Source organism: Ailuropoda melanoleuca, chromosome 8 (genome assembly GCF_002007445.2).
Source record: "Ailuropoda melanoleuca isolate Jingjing chromosome 8, ASM200744v2, whole genome shotgun sequence".
Classification (NCBI taxonomy): Eukaryota; Metazoa; Chordata; class Mammalia; order Carnivora; family Ursidae; genus Ailuropoda; species Ailuropoda melanoleuca.
Genome location: NC_048225.1, coordinates 36,933,294 through 36,950,832, shown reverse-complemented (window position 1 = coordinate 36,950,832; position 17,539 = coordinate 36,933,294). Strand labels below are relative to the sequence as shown.

At 38.0% G+C, this 17,539-nt stretch overlaps 2 protein-coding genes, 1 long non-coding RNA gene and 9 other non-coding genes across 19 annotated transcripts in view; 2 read left to right on the top strand and 10 right to left on the bottom strand.

Annotated features, from left to right (window-relative positions):
- CEP295 (centrosomal protein 295) overlaps window positions 1–9,158 on the top strand; it is a 54,313-nt gene extending 45,155 nt beyond the window's left edge. For 4 of the 7 annotated variants that reach the window (XM_034666156.1, XM_034666155.1, XM_011237589.3 and 1 more), the window contains 11 exons: window positions 319–421; window positions 824–994; window positions 1,789–1,928; window positions 2,576–2,744; window positions 3,378–3,985; window positions 4,726–4,866; window positions 6,268–6,364; window positions 6,511–6,675; window positions 6,762–6,867; window positions 6,954–7,053; window positions 7,140–9,158. In XM_034666156.1, coding sequence (XP_034522047.1) covers window positions 319–421; window positions 824–994; window positions 1,789–1,928; window positions 2,576–2,744; window positions 3,378–3,985; window positions 4,726–4,866; window positions 6,268–6,364; window positions 6,511–6,675; window positions 6,762–6,867; window positions 6,954–7,053; window positions 7,140–7,178 — 1,839 coding nt within the window. In that variant the 3' untranslated portion in view covers window positions 7,179–9,158. Of the gene's footprint in view, window positions 1–318; window positions 422–823; window positions 995–1,788; window positions 1,929–2,575; window positions 2,745–3,377; window positions 3,986–4,725; window positions 4,867–6,267; window positions 6,365–6,510; window positions 6,676–6,761; window positions 6,868–6,953; window positions 7,054–7,139 lie in introns of those variants that run through there. The other 3 variants (XM_034666157.1, XM_034666158.1, XM_034666159.1) reach the window with 3 other exon arrangements.
- Window positions 22–7,623, bottom strand: LOC109491304. The gene is made up of 3 exons (XR_002144649.2): window positions 7,575–7,623; window positions 1,765–7,338; window positions 22–1,512 (listed from the first exon to the last, which is right to left on the bottom strand). It is a non-coding gene; the product is annotated as an uncharacterized LOC109491304 (long non-coding RNA).
- On the top strand, window positions 161–230 carry LOC117803628. Its single transcript, XR_004627571.1, has one exon. It is a non-coding gene; the product is annotated as a small nucleolar RNA U2-30 (small nucleolar RNA).
- Window positions 7,419–7,545, bottom strand: LOC117803615. Its single transcript, XR_004627558.1, has one exon. It is a non-coding gene; the product is annotated as a small nucleolar RNA SNORA25 (small nucleolar RNA).
- LOC117803625 lies at window positions 7,895–8,020 on the bottom strand. The gene has a single exon (XR_004627568.1). It is a non-coding gene; the product is annotated as a small nucleolar RNA SNORA32 (small nucleolar RNA).
- On the bottom strand, window positions 8,068–17,495 carry TAF1D (TATA-box binding protein associated factor, RNA polymerase I subunit D). Of its 2 annotated transcripts, none has more exons than XM_034666161.1 (9): window positions 15,592–17,495; window positions 14,480–14,858; window positions 13,448–13,623; window positions 13,079–13,139; window positions 11,400–11,433; window positions 9,907–10,221; window positions 9,100–9,148; window positions 8,675–8,712; window positions 8,068–8,127 (listed from the first exon to the last, which is right to left on the bottom strand). In XM_034666161.1, the coding sequence occupies exons 1-6, from the start codon at window positions 15,627–15,629 to the stop codon at window positions 10,187–10,189; spliced, it is 723 nt and encodes a 240-aa protein (XP_034522052.1). In that variant the 5' UTR covers window positions 15,630–17,495; the 3' UTR covers window positions 8,068–8,127; window positions 8,675–8,712; window positions 9,100–9,148; window positions 9,907–10,186. The 2 variants fall into 2 exon arrangements, with proteins under 2 accessions (XP_034522052.1, XP_034522053.1); XM_034666162.1 differs by having other exon boundaries at window positions 9,907–9,941.
- On the bottom strand, window positions 8,430–8,503 carry LOC117803612. Its single transcript, XR_004627555.1, has one exon. It is a non-coding gene; the product is annotated as a small nucleolar RNA Z40 (small nucleolar RNA).
- On the bottom strand, window positions 8,838–8,972 carry LOC117803617. Its single transcript, XR_004627560.1, has one exon. It is a non-coding gene; the product is annotated as a small nucleolar RNA SNORA1 (small nucleolar RNA).
- On the bottom strand, window positions 9,223–9,360 carry LOC117803614. Its single transcript, XR_004627557.1, has one exon. It is a non-coding gene; the product is annotated as a small nucleolar RNA SNORA8 (small nucleolar RNA).
- Window positions 10,055–10,126, bottom strand: LOC117803641. The gene has a single exon (XR_004627582.1). It is a non-coding gene; the product is annotated as a small nucleolar RNA SNORD5 (small nucleolar RNA).
- On the bottom strand, window positions 10,274–10,404 carry LOC117803627. The gene has a single exon (XR_004627570.1). It is a non-coding gene; the product is annotated as a small nucleolar RNA SNORA18 (small nucleolar RNA).
- Window positions 11,602–11,728, bottom strand: LOC117803630. The gene has a single exon (XR_004627573.1). It is a non-coding gene; the product is annotated as a small nucleolar RNA SNORA40 (small nucleolar RNA).
- Window positions 17,496–17,539: the final 44 nt, after the last annotated feature.

Genomic DNA, 17,539 nt, shown 5'->3' with positions numbered 1-17,539 from the left:
ATAAGGGCTTATGTCTGGAGAGGGGTGTGTGTGTGTGTGTGTGTGTGTGTGTGTGTGTGTGTGTGTGTGTAAAGGTGACTGTGTGACTCTGTCTGAGGACTTGATAAATGAGGTCAAGGGTTGGGGGGAGATGTGTGTGTGTATGAGACTAATGAGTTCTGAGCAATGATGAAAAGGTTTTACTACTGACCTTTACAACTATGAAGGTTTCTACACTTGATCTGAGCTCAGAATTGATAACTGCTAATGTTGCTGATTTGGGTTTTTTTCTAGCTCTTACTTCCTACATTGTGGTCTAATGTTCCTCTTCATTTTTAGGCTGAAACAGAAGAGATTTATCATGAGCCATTATCATCAGTAACTATTTCTACTGGGAGCTTTTTAAGTTATGAAAACACAGATCTGAGCCTTACAGATCCAGGTAATAACATCAGAATGTTTGTTAGTAAACTGAAAGACCGGCATCAGTTGAGGTCAGTACAGTGGTGAGAGCAGACACTGAGAGCTTGTCATTGTGCTGAGAGCGGCTGTTTCTTCCAGTCTCAGAGGTAAACTTTTCATGCCTGGGAGGATAATGGGCAGTATGATACTGTAAACATTATTGGAAGTCACAGGCCTGCAGGCCCACAGGGATGCTCTGTGGTTCTCCAACATTTTCAGATTTATCTGCAATTGTCACATTTTCCCATTCAGCGGGAATCTATCTGAGCAGATTTCTTAATTGCTCTGATCCCTCCTCAGTGTGTATTGCTATGCCTCTCTACCAAAACTTGTCTCTAAGGAAGTGGCAGCATTAAGTATTTTCATTAAACTCAATGTTCAGGGTCATTTTCAGAGCATGTGGACCCCAGGGAACAAGAATCTACCACCGGTAAAGAAGACGAAAGAGATATTTTAAGTTCTATACTTCCTTCATCACAAGTTCTTTGTCAAAGGCAGGACTCTCAGGAAGTTCATCAGCCTCTGTTGCCTGCAGTGGAAAAGTTTACACCTGGTAAGACACACGTGCAGCAGATGATAGACAAGCACATAAGTGAAGCAAATTTGATGGCTGAAAAAACAGACTTGAGGGTAAAATTATTTTGAACAATACCTCTGTATAACCTTTCATCCTTTTAGTTTTAAGGATTGTTTGAGCTTCATGTCTTTATGGCCTTCTGTGGCAGTTATGACACAATACATGGAAAACAGGGCATTTGGAAAGAGAGGAGATCTGGAATGAATTAGACTGAAGAACATGTTGCAGAGATGAACAGATCTTCCTTTAGCATTGCAAAGTTAGCTGTAACAGCTGAGGCAGTTTTACCAATATTGAGAATAAGGTCGGACCTTGAGTCCCTGGTTTGATTGTTTATTAGCTGTGAGACAATGAACATGTTGCTGATCCTTCATCTTCTGTTAAAAGGGGGATGTCGGAGATTAAATGAGATAATACACATGAAGTCCAGTGGCTGGCCCATAGTAACACCCTGTACAGGAACTTTTCTTCTTTCTTTTTTTAAATCATTGATCCTAAAATGAAATAAGCGAGAATAACAAAGCTTATATAGCAAAGCAGTGATCATAGTGGCTTCTTCTAATTAATGTCATAAGATTTTGGAGCGTACAAATGGAAACTTTGTCAAAGGTTTCGGTCATTGAGAGTATCGTCATTTTTTGTATGTGGGATGTAATGATAGGACTTAATTTGAAAGCATCTGCTGGCAATGAAAAAAATATGGAAGTAATTTTGCTAAATTGCAGTTACCTAAAATTAAATTTTACCTTTTTTTCTCAAAATTGCAACAGTTGACCTTGACTTTCCAGAATTGGAACACACTTTTCCACATTTGCATCGTCAGCTATTTAAACCGTTAGAACCACATCCAGATTTTGATATATCATCATCATACTCTGGGATTTCTCAAGACAGCAGAGACTTTTACCAGGTATTTTAAATGGAGATACTTCATTGCTGTGAATTTCCAAAAACAGTTTATCTTTTCTTCTGTTAAAACAGTGGTTCTTAACCTTGGCTGCTGATTAGAATCACATGGAAAGCTTTTAAAAATCCCAATGCCCAGGCTGTACCCAGACCAATTAAATCATAATCTCTAGGAGTGCTTAGATTATTGCAAACCTTTTTTGAATTCCCCTAGTGATTCTAATGTGGAAGATTGAAAACCATCTGTACTAGAATTTTGTCCTGTCAACCTTCTCTCCAGCTGATAAGTATAATCTATAAAAGGCTCAAGAATATTTTTATTGTTAATTTTTTTTTGCTGATTTTACAAAACTTAAAGCCTCTTCCTGTGTAATAAAGCAGCTGAGATTCAAACCTAGGTCTTTGGCTCCCATACCCTGACATCCCACGCTGAACTATCTGGTTAATTTGCAGTTTGTTTTCTAAGTAATCTTTTTTTTAAAAAGTCTCTTTCATATTGACTGAAATGGAAGAATTGGGTTTAAATAAGCAAATTATTAGTGTGAAAGTAAAGTGGTAATTAAGGAAGAGTGGTATCATAGGAGCATGACTATTGATCCAGTTGGTAATACATAATCAGTATTTCAGCCTTTCCCTGTTGTTTTCCATCAGAACTCAGATTCTTCCTGTGAAAGCCACCATGCTGTTGGAGCATCCGGAAGTACTGTTTCCTTTACAGCACTGAGAACCAGCCTGAATTCTAACACAAGCCTGAACCAGCAACCGGACCTTCCTTTGGCTCATGCTGCAGCTCAGATATTTGCTACAGAAAAGACTGAGGGTATGATTAAGTTAGAAAATACTTTTCCCTGGTTTACATCCGTTTTTCTTGGAAATTGTACGTAGCAGCCCCTGGTATGTCTCCACTCCTGTCCTCACCCATTCCCAGTGTTACAGCTTCTGTTTCTCTGTGTACTCACTTCAGTAACAGAAGTAATAATGCTCAGTTTGCATTTTTACAGTTCTTAACTTGATAAAATAAAAAGCAAAAGTGCTGCCTCTTGTTCCTCAACTTCCTTACCCTCAACCCTTACGGTTAAGTTTTCAGTATCCTTCTAAAACTTCTTGAACAAATTTTATGTATACACATATACATATGTATTTTTATATGAGATACACAGACTAAGTTCTGTTTTTAAAATCAATATTCTCTCTTAGGAGGGAAGAGTCCTCATCATGTCTAATAACCGTATCTTATTAGACTAGGAGAAAATACATGGTGGGAGCAGAATTATTTGAAAATCACTGTGACCATCCTTTTAGTTTTCTGTTCATGTATACATACATCAACTTTCACTCCTCAAATTGTAGGAAGTAATCTGACTTCATTACTTGCAATTTAGTCAGACCATTAGAGATTGTATCTGTATCCAGGTTTTACAACACGTAATTATGGTTAACTTAATTCTTACAGGATCTGAACAATCTTTTCAACAGCTTCTGCCAGAATTTTCTTCTCAGGAGGGGAGCCAGCATGTTGATCTACCAAGTATTTTTAGCATTGAAGCAAGAGATTCTTACCAAGGCATGGAAAATCAATACTACTCCGAACAGACTGAAATACAAAATAAGAAAAAAAGTGTTCATTTCCACCTCTGTGTAGGAAGTTTACAGAGTTCAGTCTTCAGTTCATCTGATGAGGCTAATGTATCTCACCCCCTAAGTTTACAGTACAGCACTCCCTGTGGGTCTGCCTCTAGTGAGTACTCAGTAAAAGCTCAACCAGAAGGCAGAAAAGAAAGACTGGGTTTTGAAGAATCATCAGAAAGAGGACTCGATGGAGAAAAAAATGAAACCCATGGGGTTTTAAATTCAAATGTGGAGGAAATGGATTCTCAATCCTGCACCAGAACAGTGGAGATGGGAACTTCAGTTCAGGCACCATATTCTGTTCAGAATGAAAAATATTTTGAGTATTCAGCTAAAGCAGAAACTCCAAAAATCCCAAGAAACCTTTCTCAACTAGCACAATCAGAGCTGTTTTTAAGTTCTGGATCATTACAGAGCTCTATTCCAATGTGGGTAAGTGAAATCTGTTCTATGTAAATAAATTCATTTCTAGGGAAGTCTTTTGAAATAAAATTCAAGCTGCCCAACTACTTGCTGTGTTCCTGAGATGGTCAGTCTTGTCATCATTGGAAATCTCCAGCAAAAGATCTACTCCCAGTTCACATCCCTTTTCTAATGGCTTGGCCTATGCTTTAGCCTCTTTGCCCTGCATTGGATTAATCTGCTTGGTTTCCAGTCCAGTCACTTGAATGTAGTTTTTACCTTCTAGTATTGTTTGTCCTTCTACAGATATAGACTAGAAATTATATTGAGAGGAAGAGTGACATCTAGTCCACAGATGTGTTTTTATTCCGTGGCTTTTGGGGTGGTTTTGTTTTGCAAATTCTTGTTCAGTAATTAAAGATACTTCCCTCTAAAATTGTAGTTTGGCAGCAGTGGCCTCCATTTGGCTGCACCCCACCAGCCACTGCTCCAATAGGTTACCCCCTCAGGTTCTGCACAGCCCCCAGTCAACCTGCATTTATACTTTCTGATAGCCCCATAATGAGCATTTGGACTTCTAAGCCTTGCTGTTTTCAGACAGTATCATTATTTTGTCCATCCACAAAGTCGCTTAAGTGTTTCTAAAAGTGGGTTGGGGTGGGGGAGGCACCACCATGCTCTTCGCAGACCACTGTTCTTCTGTAATGTAGGTTATTTTTACATTTTTAATGTTTTAAGGGTATGGTTTCCTTTTGAATTTTATTGCACAGGAGACAGAGTCTGGCCATGGTATAATGGAAGAACCAGAGCTTACATTAGTAAGCACTAGTGATATCAGTATTGCTGAAATGGATTTTGCAAATCTAACCCTAGAAGAAAATAAAGGAAATGAGGCAAAAAGCAGTTCTCAGGTAAATTTCATAGCTCCCTTTAATATGAATACACCTCATTTATACAGCAGCACATAGCTGAGACTAGGGAAACAGTAAGCTTTTCCCACTTTGTTTCCACATTAGAATTGTCTGCAAACGTAATTTACTTCCCCTTCCTAGGTGCAAATGCAGTCAACTACCCAGTGAACAGGAGGGGTTACTGTGCTTAGAGCAATTGACAACTGACAGGAAAAGGGACCGGCTCTCAAAACTGCCCAGTAGCATTGTTTTGTGCCGTTGAATAGTCCTAAGGACATCTATTCATCTTAATGATGCTGTAGAACTCATGAATGAATTGATTCAAACAAGTTTTGAGGCAGCAGAGTTCTAGAAGACAGGTAAAACCAGACCTGAGGGGGATACAGAATGAGTGCTATTACTTTATTTTGTGTTGTCAGTCCTGAAGAAAAAAATGAGGATATGTTTCAAGTTATAAAACTAACACTAAAATAGGTTTTAAGTTCTATTAGCGGCAGGTTCCTTTATACTTTTCTCCACTTTGGCAAGCTAAACCATTCCTGCTGGCTCACTTCACTTCTTAGAAGGTAGTCATTGGAGGGAATTCTGCCGCAAATTTAATTCTAGCTTAGTAAGGATTCTAGATTAGAATAGATGAATTGATTACAAAACTGCTGCTGGAAACTCCCCACCCGCTGTCTGATTCAGAGTATTAATTTTCCCTCTTACAGAGAAGTAGTAGGACTTTTGTGGCCTGATACTTGTTGCCATGATTACTGAGAAGAGTAATTTGGGGAGGCAGGACAGCAGCAGAGCAGATGCAGAAGTGGAATGGAAGAACTTGACAAGAATCAGGGTGCCGGGGGAGCTTTTGGCTAGAGTGGGCTGGTCTGGTAAAGCATTTTAGTAAGAATAAGTCATTTATCAAAAACTCTGCCTTCCCAGAAAACTTAGTCCTACAGTTCAGATGTGAGAACCAGCACAAAGCAGTGAAAGAACGGGAGCTAAGTCTATTGGACATAGATTCCCATACTGTATTTGAGGATTAGAGAGTAGGCATTCCAACTGCCTCCCTCCCCCTGAAGACCACATTTGTCTACCAAAGGGAACCAGGGGTTAGAAAATGTAAAGGTTTTGGGGGCGCCTGGGTGGCACAGCGGTTAAGCGTCCGCCTTCGGCTCAGGGCGTGATCCCGGCGTTGTGGGATCGAGCCCATCAGGCTCCTCCGCTATGAGCCTGCTTCTTCCTCTCGCACTCCCCCTGCTTGTGTTCCCTCTCTCGCTGGCTGTCTCTATCTCTGTAATAAATAAATAAAATCTTAAAAAAAAAAAACAAAACTGTAAAGGTTTAGAACCTATGCTTGTGATTCTGTTCAGTGAGGTGAAAAGGTGGTAAATTCATCTATAATTTTTTTGCAATTAGGTGAGTGAATTTCTGCCTCTTGTATCAGAAACAGAAACCTTGGATTGTCCAGATGTATCCGAACACTGCACGGAGGAGCCAGTGATCGTGTCTGCAGGTATGCCCTTGAGCATCTGAAATGGTTAGTGTTAACCATTGGCCAGCAGAGTTCCTGATTCAGTTCCAGTGTTCACCCTGCCCCACAATCTTGTACAACTGCTGGCACAATACAAATAAGCTTCAATTTTTTTTTTTTTTAAACAGAAACCTCTCCAAAGATCATAGCTCTACCTGGGAGCTTACAAGAAGCATTTATAAAGAGGAAAAAATCATTTATGGAGAGATCCTCCCAGAGACAAAAAGAAATAAAGAATAAAATTCGTATTCCTGAAAATTCTCAAATCAGCATAGTTAAGGAGAAACCTACAGGTATGTTCCACACAATCTGCATCAGTTCTGACAAAGAAAATGTAGTAGCATTGTAACATTTGCCAAGTCACTTGTTCTCTGCTCAGGCTCATCTGTGAGTTGCCTGAAGGGTGTGAATAAGGTTAAGGTTAGAGTGTCACTTCCTGAAGACAGAAAGGCTGCGCAAGCCCTCATGCATCAAAGGACCCTAAGGTATAGGTGTGTATGTGTGTGTGAATGAACAGTAATTCACATTCCTAAAATGTGTGTCCTTAATTCTGTGTATAAATTTCTTACAGATCATATAATCAATTAGCTGAAGTCAAACAGCAAAGGGAAGAGAAAGCAAAGCAAGACGCATATGCCCAAAACAGAGCAAGGGCAAAAGAATTTCATAAGGTGAGCTAGGCCCCCTACAATTCTTCCATGTCTAGGGTATACTGCACCGTTAACTGCTAAAATTTTTTTTTTAATTCCCTCCACAGAAAACACTAGAGAAACTTCGAGCCAAAAATACATGCTGACTTTCTACTAAAAGTGTAACTTTTTTTTTAAATTATGTGTAACATAGGCAAAATTATTTAAAGGTAATAAATTTTTATTTAAGGAATTTTACATGTGATTCCTTATGCTGCCAGTCGCCATAGTTCCTCCAAAGTCAGAATCATAATCTTCAAAACAGTCCTGAGAACAAGAGTATATACATTGGTTAAACTTGAGAGACTTCTTTCCCACTTGACCAATCATGGATAGAAGCAGCTAAATCTTGTATCTCCTCAGGAAAACATAGCACTATTGAGTAACTATTACATCCTATGGAGAACTCCAATATTTGGTCACAGCGTTAAGAGCTCTTGGTTTTAGTCCCACAAGCCCTCTTTGAAATGACCTAGAAGTTATTTTTTCAAATGTGTACATACCTTTTAAAAAGAACTTGTTCAATCCACAGTTGTCACTGTCAGTCCTGTATAACAGAACATAAAAGTTAAGGTTCCATTTCCAGAGATGACCATGTAAACTGAAGCCAGCCTCCCTCTGTTAGATCTATTATATTACAAGTTGCATGGTTATTAGCAACACAGAAAGATTATGCAAAAGACATCTGCAAGAGTAGAGATCTAGACACACACTGTTCGATATACTAGCCACATATAGTCAGATGAGAATTTGAAATATGGCTTGTGTTACATTTATACTGGACAGTGCTGAGCTAGGCAATGGAAATAGAAAAGGGTTGAAAAAATGTTCCCAATAGGCTGAATGCTAACAAAGTAGCAGAAAGAAAGAAAACCTAGTGGGATAATTTTTTTGTGGTCATGTCCACAGCAAATGAGAAACTGCATTCTCAAAGCCTTGGTAATGACCATTATGCCATTTTATGGTAGAAGATAGAGAATTAACTTGCCAGAGTTCTTTTCGGTTGGGCTTCTTGGATCATCACTTGAATATGGACACACTTCAAAAACTCCCCACCTATGGATTTTCAAAATGCAGTTAATTAGGTTCCCAAGTATCCTAAAACCCAGTTCTGAACTATGATGTGCTGGAAATTACAGACTTAAAACTACAAAGTTGGAATAATTGTTTTCAATCCAGTCCGTTTAAATGTTGGGAACAAATGTATTTAAAAATAAAGCTATATTCATTTGCATTCAATACCCTAATTGACATGAAATGATTAACGGATTATTAACTCCAAAGGTAACTATTCGTGTTTCAGTTAACTTTTACTTTAGAGCTTTTGCTGGAAAGTACAGCACAGGTTTTGTTTGGATGGATGTTCAGAAAGGCTACTTTTCATTCAGTGCATTCAGAGCAGTTGAACATTTTGCCCATCATCATAACATCACAAATCACTGGCCAACACTATTAAACACCCATTGTGGCCTTTTAACATCTAGGGTTTTCTGTTTTTTTTTTAAGTGGTGAGATAATTAACTACCAGGATTACTTGCTGTTAAAATTAGGTAAATAAATGGATTCCATCTCCTATAACATAAGGCTTGAGAGGAAATCTTACCTGTAATCTTTGGAATCCAATGTCTTTACTTCAGGGCCCTAGAAATCAAATTGTAGAAGTACACCGATTGCTATTTTGGCGAACAGATCGAAAATTATCCCTTAATTGTTTCTAATGCTGAAAAGTCTTGTTACTTCCACCTACACTCCATGAGCCTAACAGAAAATGTTACAGGCCTCATTGTCACCACAGCAATAAACTTGTTGTGATGGAAGCATAACCTGTGTCTCAATGTAGCCACATTAACAATTTCTGGACACCAAGAACGACAGTGCCCATTTCCATCTAGAATGAGGCTTTATAAAAGTTCCTCTCAAGCTTATAATCTAAGACTTCTGCGTCTTTACAGAAGTCCCGCTGTTTGGCTAACCAGATGCTGTCACTAAAAAAAAGCAGCCACTAGAAACAAATATAAAAAGCCTTACCCCTTTAGGGTCTGAGCCTGCATCTGCCTGGTTCTCAATTTCAAACACCCTAAAAAAAAGGAGAGAAGCATTAGTTCCTCTTGATGATGATCTCAAATTGAACATTCTGAAAAACTACAGGAATACTGTTTCAATAAAAATACCAGGTTTAACATGCACGAAGCCAAGAAAACCAACGATGCCAGATACTGAGTTTCTATTGCACTGTCCTTTGAACACCCAGCAGGAATGAGCTGCTGAGGGCAGATACCATGCAGTGCGATCCTGACAGATATGCAACACCCTCTACTTCAAGGCTGCAATGCTACTACCTGAAAATCTAGAAATTTAAGTACTCGTAATATATAATTTGACCTTTATTCCTAATTGTCATTCCAATAAGGCAACTACATTACTTGAATCTTAAGTTAAACCTACTCCATCCTCTCTATAAAATGCATACTATTAAGTCAAATCACTAAAAGAAATGATGCACTAGAAATCAAAATCAGTTGCTCAGGTTATTAGGCAGAATTCCTTAAAATTCAGTATCCCTGTTGTAACACAGCCAAATAGGTTACTAGGATAAATCAGAGACTTGTTTAATAATGTACAAAAGGGGGTACTTTCATGTTATTCCCTAGACATGAAGTCTCTTCAGTTTGTCCAATTCTGTAAGTATTACGGCAAACATGTTTACCAAGATCTTGATACTTCTATTGCATACCCAAACTACTGCATACGACAGTAAGCTGACCTCACAACTTCATTTTTTCAGAACTTTTGGATCCTTAATAAATTTCAACACAAATAAGATGTTCCACCTACCTCTAAATGTGAATGAGTTCAAATCATATTCACCCCTACAGATAAAATACCAAATAAAAGATTAAGGACAATTTAATGATTAAAATCTAAAACCTAAGTATATGATTAGTATCCAAATTGGTAACTGTATTTTTTAAGCTATAATCAGCTCTGTCAGAATTAAGTTTTAGTTCACGTCTGTATCATTCAGCAGTTGAACAGTTAAATTCATCATCTGAACTGTAACAGTACCCCAAAGATTATACTGTCCCCAATGAAAACTTACCTCAACTATCACACCCTAGAACTGTGCAGATTGTTGGGATACGCCAATATCTAAGATTTAAAAAAATCTGACTATTAGGTCTTTCACAGAGTTGTAGCAGATAAATGTCTTGTAGTTCTTTCCCACAGATCTAACACATAGTTCTGTGAATAAAGGAAACCACACATATACTCTATGAGGCGTTTCCAACGATGTAGGTCTACAGAAAAAGCCCCATCGGGATAGACCTCAACCACTGTTTACAGTTTTAAATTGCAAGATTCCACAAGAAAAACAATCAGAACTGTGATCTGCTCTAAGTCTCCGAGTTCAAAATTATGCAAAAAGCCAAATATTTACAATAAATTTAAAAAAATCATTCTATAAATTAATTACATGGTAAGGATTTTTAAAATGCTTACAGGAAAGAGTGAGCCTATACTGAGAATAAAGACCAAATATTAAAGTATGAAGGAGCTACTATAGAACCACCAAAGGAAAAAGATTTCCATACCTAAGTCTTGATTTTTGCAACTCCAGTATCACAATGTTTTGTCTAGGACATTCCCAGATTACAGCAAAGTGTTTAATTTTTTGCCTCATCTTAAGAGCTATCATTATTTGCTATCACTTATAAAAAATACAGGCAACTGGCGCCTGGGTGGCTCAGTCATTAGGCATCTGCCTTCGGCTCAGGGCGTGATCCCGGCATTCTGGGATTGAGCCCCGCATCAGGCGGCTCCACTGGGAGCCTGCTTCTTCCTCTCCCACTCCCCCTGCTTGTGTTCCCTCTCTCGCTGTCAAATAAATAAATAAAATCTTTAAAAAAAAAATACAGGCAAATATTAATGTGGCTGTATTTCTGCTCTTCCCATTTAAGAAATCATTGGAAGATAAACAAATTGGGTGCTTTTTAATTAACCTCTGCATCATTCAGATTTAAGAAATCTTATGTCCTCTAGTCATTTCTAACATATTATGAAACCCTACACCTCGTTTTAGACTATGCATTAGTTAAAATAATGTAAATGTGTGAAACGGGAAATATCCGGTATTCTGATTATTTCAATATAAACTAACTTAGTTTGTGGAGACCCTTTTCCTGCAAGTAAAGTGAAGCTTGCACTCTATCACTATAATTATAAAACTGGCAAAATGTCTTTCAGTAACAAAACCTGTGGAGGTTTAAACTGACAAAGTACAGTTAAACAAATCTGATCCAAAAACTCACCTAAAGCCTAAGACATACCTTTAAGTCCAGACAGTGTCTTCAAGTGAAAAGCCTAAAAAAATAAGGCATCTTTGTTTCATGTCAACATTAAAATGAGAATACTAATTCAATATACCTGAGATTTTCCTTGTATCATATGCCGTTAGTAATTTTACAGTCCTGGAGCCGCCCTTCAGGTTTATCAGTACCCCCAACCACCACTTTAATCTGTCTTGGGGAGCTTGTTCCTTCTTATCTGTATCAAAACTCATACTGAGCCATGAGTTCTGGGTTGCAAAAGAGGATTTATTTTTTGCACTTTGTCTATGTCTTTGTTCACAAACTAAACAAAAACAAGCACAAGTGCGATCATAAAATACAGTATATCTTTAGTGGCATTAATCAGAAATATACAGTAGTGATGATGGGGCGCCTGGGTGGCACAGCGGTTAAGCGTCTGCCTTCGGCTCAGGGCGTGATCCTGGTATTATGGGATCGAGCCCCACATTAGGCTCCTCCACTGTTGAGCCTGCTTCCTCTCCCACTCCCCCTGCTTGTGTTCCCTCTCTCGCTGGCTGTCTCTATCTCTGTCAAATAAATAAATAAAATCTTTAAAAAAAAAAAAAAAGAAATATACAGTAGTGATGAGAAGAAAGTGGTAGTTGAAACAGTCTAGGTAACTAGTAAGTTATTACAGTACTATACATTTGAAGGTAAAAGTCACTTTTGTCTCAATAAAACTGCAATCAAAACAGTTTCAGGTACTCTGAGGAATGGATGGTTGGTTGTCCGTAACTAGTGATTATTATAATAAAGGTTTTCAGGATTACAATCTCTGTACTTCTCTGATCTGAATGTTCAAGTGACACTTTTAAATGCTTACCCTGAAATAAACAAATACAGGCAAAACGGGTCTTCTGTTTATTATTTCTCAAGTAATTACTTCTGCTATGCAAGCCTCAATTTTCCCTACATGTATAATTTCACTGTGTTTTAAAATGTTTTTTTCTAGTAATTCTTTAAGAGTTTCACTAATTTGTTGATATTTTTTCTTTTCCCCTTAGCAGGTTCTTTTATCATTACGCCAATGTATTTGCATTATCTTTACTTTTTACGAAAAGCTGTTTTCTCTGTTCTATTTACCTTAACATTCATATTCCTATTTCTTTTCAGGCCATCCTATCCTCTGTCCAGTGTTTTTGGACTTTGATGCTCTCTTTTTAGACAAAGCAGCTTCTTCCGTATTTTCCCCTTGTTCTAAATACATATTCTTCATCTTTGGTACTTCAGAACTTATTATGAAATCATCATTGTCCTGCATAAAAAAATCAATATTAAATAACTACGTGTATAATTACACTTTAGTAATTATACATATAACTGAATTTTAGTAAGGTGTTAAAGGTGGTTTAGTAATTACATATAACTGAATTCTAGGTTACTTAAAATAACCTGGTTAACTACGACCTGATGTTAAAAACTCAAATTCGGCTAATTTTTTTCATTAGAAAATCCTAATTAGACATCTTAATGGCAAAACTTAACATTTATTAAATGTATTAACAGTACTGAAAAGCCCATGTTCTCACCAAGTATCCAAATAATCCCTATTTTTATGCTTACATTTCCTGTACCAAATCCACTAAGCCTCTCAAAAATTAAATTCAGAATCTAACTGCTATCTTCCTAAAATGAAATGGGACAAAAATGTCACTTACCACCAATTTGATATCACATTCGTCATTATGTCCAAGATTTGTTGCAGCCTCATTCTCTGTTCTGTAACATTAAAATATACCCTCAGATGACAGAATCCTCTAGAACCCAATTAGTAATATACTGTCATGATGTACAACTGAAACAGCAATACTAGTAAGGAGAAAAATTATGTTGTCATGTATGATATCCCCAAATGGATGGCTCATGTGCCAAGCTCAACTACAACTCAAATGGCTTATTGTATCTGTGCTCCCATCACTATTAAAGAATAAACAAATCCATAACATAATATGGAACAATTAAGATTATATAAACAGACTTAATTCAATAAAACCTAGGACCAAAATTATGTCACAGGATAAACTTACTCTGACTCTTCAATAGGAGAGAGAGATCCATCATCATCCAAGTATTTGTATCTACGACTGTCAAGATCTTCTTTTTCTAAATCTTCGCCAACATTCATTTGTTTCAAGGATTCCTTGAGGTAGTATTCATACTTCAGTTTTTCAAGGTAGTTGAAAAATCCTCTTGCCACTGCTTGCTAAATATCAAAAACACTTTATATAATGGTCTTACAAAATACAAAATCTTCCTCCATGACTTAAGCAACCATAAGCAGATGCCTTATGTTCCAAAATGGAAAGGATCCTTTTACCACAAACTCTTAAGCAATCTTGATTTAATCCTCACTGCCATATGTGGATCACGTATACCAGATGCTGGTTGTAAAAAGAATACACTATCTAGCTAGCACATTATCAAATTTACCCAAGTTGGTATACCAAGAAAAACTAACCACAAATCTTGCACTGTTTGGGAATTTCTAAAGACGTTTTTAAGTGCAAAAGGAACAAATCTCTTTTGTTCATATAATCAGCTTAAAACATAAAACGTTAGTATTCTTTTAAATCACCAATTCTAGAGCAAAAGATTATAAATTACGCAATCATTTAACTCAAGTATTTGAGAGTCTAATCCTAAGTTATTAAGCAATTCTGTCAAAATCAAATATTCAGTATCTGTAAGAAAATGGCCTCTGCTAAAGCCACTACCCATGGAAGATATGGGTGAGTTTGACTTAGGTTACTGTATAACTGGGAATCACTTGAGTTTTAGGGATGATATTTAAAGACCTGATGAGATCAAGAGATAACGGCCTTGAAGCACCTCATATATAGGCATATTCACTGACTATACCAGTGAAGAAGCCACCCAGAAACCCAGGTGAAGTCTGTGCTAAAGGATGGGTTGGTCTTGAAGTGGCAGATAAGTCAGTACAGAAGATTATCGAAGTCGCAGATTCTATGTTCCAGGCACATCTAAATTCTAAAAGTGGCCAACAAGTCATTTCAGACATTTTAGCTATGTGTATCCACACATATAAAATACTGACTCACCTCAAAGGTTAAAATCTTTCTCCAGGGTAATGGTTTTCTTGCACTCTCGGATTCTAAAAATGGGAACCCAGACCCTTTGTCTCGGACTTGTTTCTTATTTATCTGGGAACGTCTACTGTTTTTTCTCCCTCTTGGTCTTCCTCTTGGTTTTCCTGTTGCTTTGTATTTCCTCTTTTTACGTTTCTTTTTTTTGAATCTTTCAAAAATAGCTTTTAAAGTCAATGGTCTTGGTTCAAAAGATGAGTCACTAGATGAATCCCTTTCTTTACCACCTTGAGGTGAATGAACAAACTTCCTAGTAGGGTTTCTCTGCTTCTGTTTAGGTGAGTAAGGGACACACTGAGTTTTAAATAAGCTGCTACCAGAAGAAGAGTTATCACTAGAAAAAAGGGGAAAAAATAAATTGCACTTTTATATTACCGAATGCTTTTTACCCTAAGGTACTTTTTCTTCCACAAACCAAAAGCAGGAAAACATGCTCAGGATTTTTAAAGATGGGCTCAGGATTAAACCAACCACTTAGTTCTGACTACCTAAAATGGACCGTAATGCCATGTGCCACGGTGCCATAGCACTTACCAAAAAATGACCTTCCGAGAGAAATAATGTAATTTTAATTTCCAAAGGCAATCTTGTTTACTGCTAGAGCTTACTCTAAATAAAACAAGAGTAGCCTGGCAAATAGACATTTAATTTGAATACAACAGAAATGCAGATTTGATTTCCCAGTCAACTAGATATTTCCATCATGTATATATGCATGCCAGCACTATTATAAATGTGCGTGATCTCAACAAGTTGATTTTTAAGCAAGATCGCCCCACTGATGTCTATTCTGTTCTAAGATTAGAATGATTTAGTCAGAAGAGATACCAACCCGGCCCAGAGAATATTCTGTTTCCCTGGGGGTTAAGAATGTGTCCCACCGTTAACTACATAAACAAACTGAAGACCCGTGTAAAACGGGTTTTCCTTCTTTTCTAATTCTTGAAAATTACCTTTATTGCTTACCAAGTAATAAAAATACAGTAAACATTACCAGCAACTCTAGTCAGTTTTGCAGTAAAAATCTGGTGGTGGTTGATTTAAAAAAAAAAAAAAAAAGCACTTACCTTTCATTTTCCATTTCCACAGCTGAATTAGATGCCATTACAGAGTTGAGAAAATTTATTCCTGTTACATATTCTCCCAAGTCCTTCTCCAAACTGTTTTATCCGCCACTAGTTATTTGTTTCAGAGTTCTGACAAATTCTCTAAACAAATGCCAACAGTTAGTATCCCAATAGTACAAAATTCGATGTAGTCAGATTATGTCACGTTTTATGTAAATTAAGGCAAAAATCGTATACAAGGCCCTTAATATTTTTGTGTAAGAATCATCCATTTCAAATCAAATTCTATAAACTAGAAACTGAATTCACGGTTTCCGTTTTTCAGTTGTTTTCTCAATCTACCCAGTGGAATAAGATTCCAGGTATTGCCATTTCCAAAAAAGTATTAAACATCTTCCCATGATACAAAATGTAATTTCACTAACCATGTAATGTACAATTACAAGTATTCACATGCAATTAATGGCCAAAAAGCCATTCTTCAATAGCAGATGAGAACTCCTTGAAAAACCTTTCGCATACAAAGCCAGAAGGCAGTGTTGCCTCGGTATATCAGGAAAAATAATCATGATTTACTACCTCACTCCTGGATTTCCATTTGTAGCCCCTTATTCATACTATGATTCACCAAAGTCACTGTGAAACCTCTTCCTTGGCATACTGTCTCCCTGCCATTATGGGTACTAATTAAATAATGTTCTGAATTCTGAAACTTTAAAAAGAAAGGACAACATGGGGCGCCTAGGTGGCACAGCGGTTGGGCGTCTGCCTTCGGCTCAGGGCGTGATCCCGGAGTTGTGGGATCGAGCCCCACATCAGGCTGTTCCGCTGTGAGCCTGCTTCTTCCTCTCCCACTCCCCCTGCTTGTGTTCCTTCTCTCGCTGGCTGTCTCTCTCTCTGTCGAATAAAATAAAATCTTTAAAAAATAAAAATAAAAGGACAACAAACCACACAATGGTGCCCTTCGTCTTTTTATAATCTCCTTGGAAAATCGGACAATAATGGGGAAAAAAACTAAAGATGTCTTATTTTACTACGTCATCTCCCCTACGGGGATACCAACATACTTCCGTTTTTGTGTTGTCTTTAGTATACCTGAGAATGCCAACTGAGTAGTGAAGAAAGGAATCCTAGGATAAAATGACAAATATCTTAAATACAAGAAATCACCAAGGTCAGGTAGATCTTAGAGATTTACAAAATGTCCGATGGACGCGTGCTAAATTTCATGGTATGTTTTGATGGTAGTTTTTTAAAATGCGAAAACCTAAGTATTCATGAAATAATTCAAAAACGAAATTTAACAAAAATTGGGTCCAACGGCACTGATGGTATACCGGAGGTTAGGTCTGTCTTAAATATCAGCACATTATTACAGTACAGCGGGGTTAACTCAAAAACCACTTTTCCGGAAACCGTGTAGAAACATTCCTAACGAAGTGTACTTCCAATCCCAAGATTCGGCGAGAGGCCAAGCGGCGAGGTAGCGCACTTCTGTAGAGCTAACAATCCCTTCAACCACTTAGTATGTCTGACCTTGGGGCGAGGGTCTCCCGGAAGCACCTCACCTCAAGCAAGGAAGGCGGCGTCAGAAATGGTTACCTGGCACTTAATACACAAAACGTGTACTTGTCCGTAATGCTCAATTTTAAACTCTGCATCGACACAACGCAGCACGCCTCTGAACGCGTAGGTGTGGGCCACAGTGCAGCCACGAAGCAAGCCCACGACCGCGAGCCCTCCACCCTCGGGGTCTGCCTTCCGCGGCTCAAGCCTCCTGAGCAACGCGGGGATCCCGGGAAAAGCTAGCTCCTCCCTCGCTAACCAGGCCCGATAGTCCTGCCTTCCTGCCCACTCAAACTGGCAAACGGCTTGCACCAACAGCGCCGGCCCACTACGGGCCTCTGCTGCGTACTCGCGCCCCGCAACCCAGGCGTCGGAGGTCCGC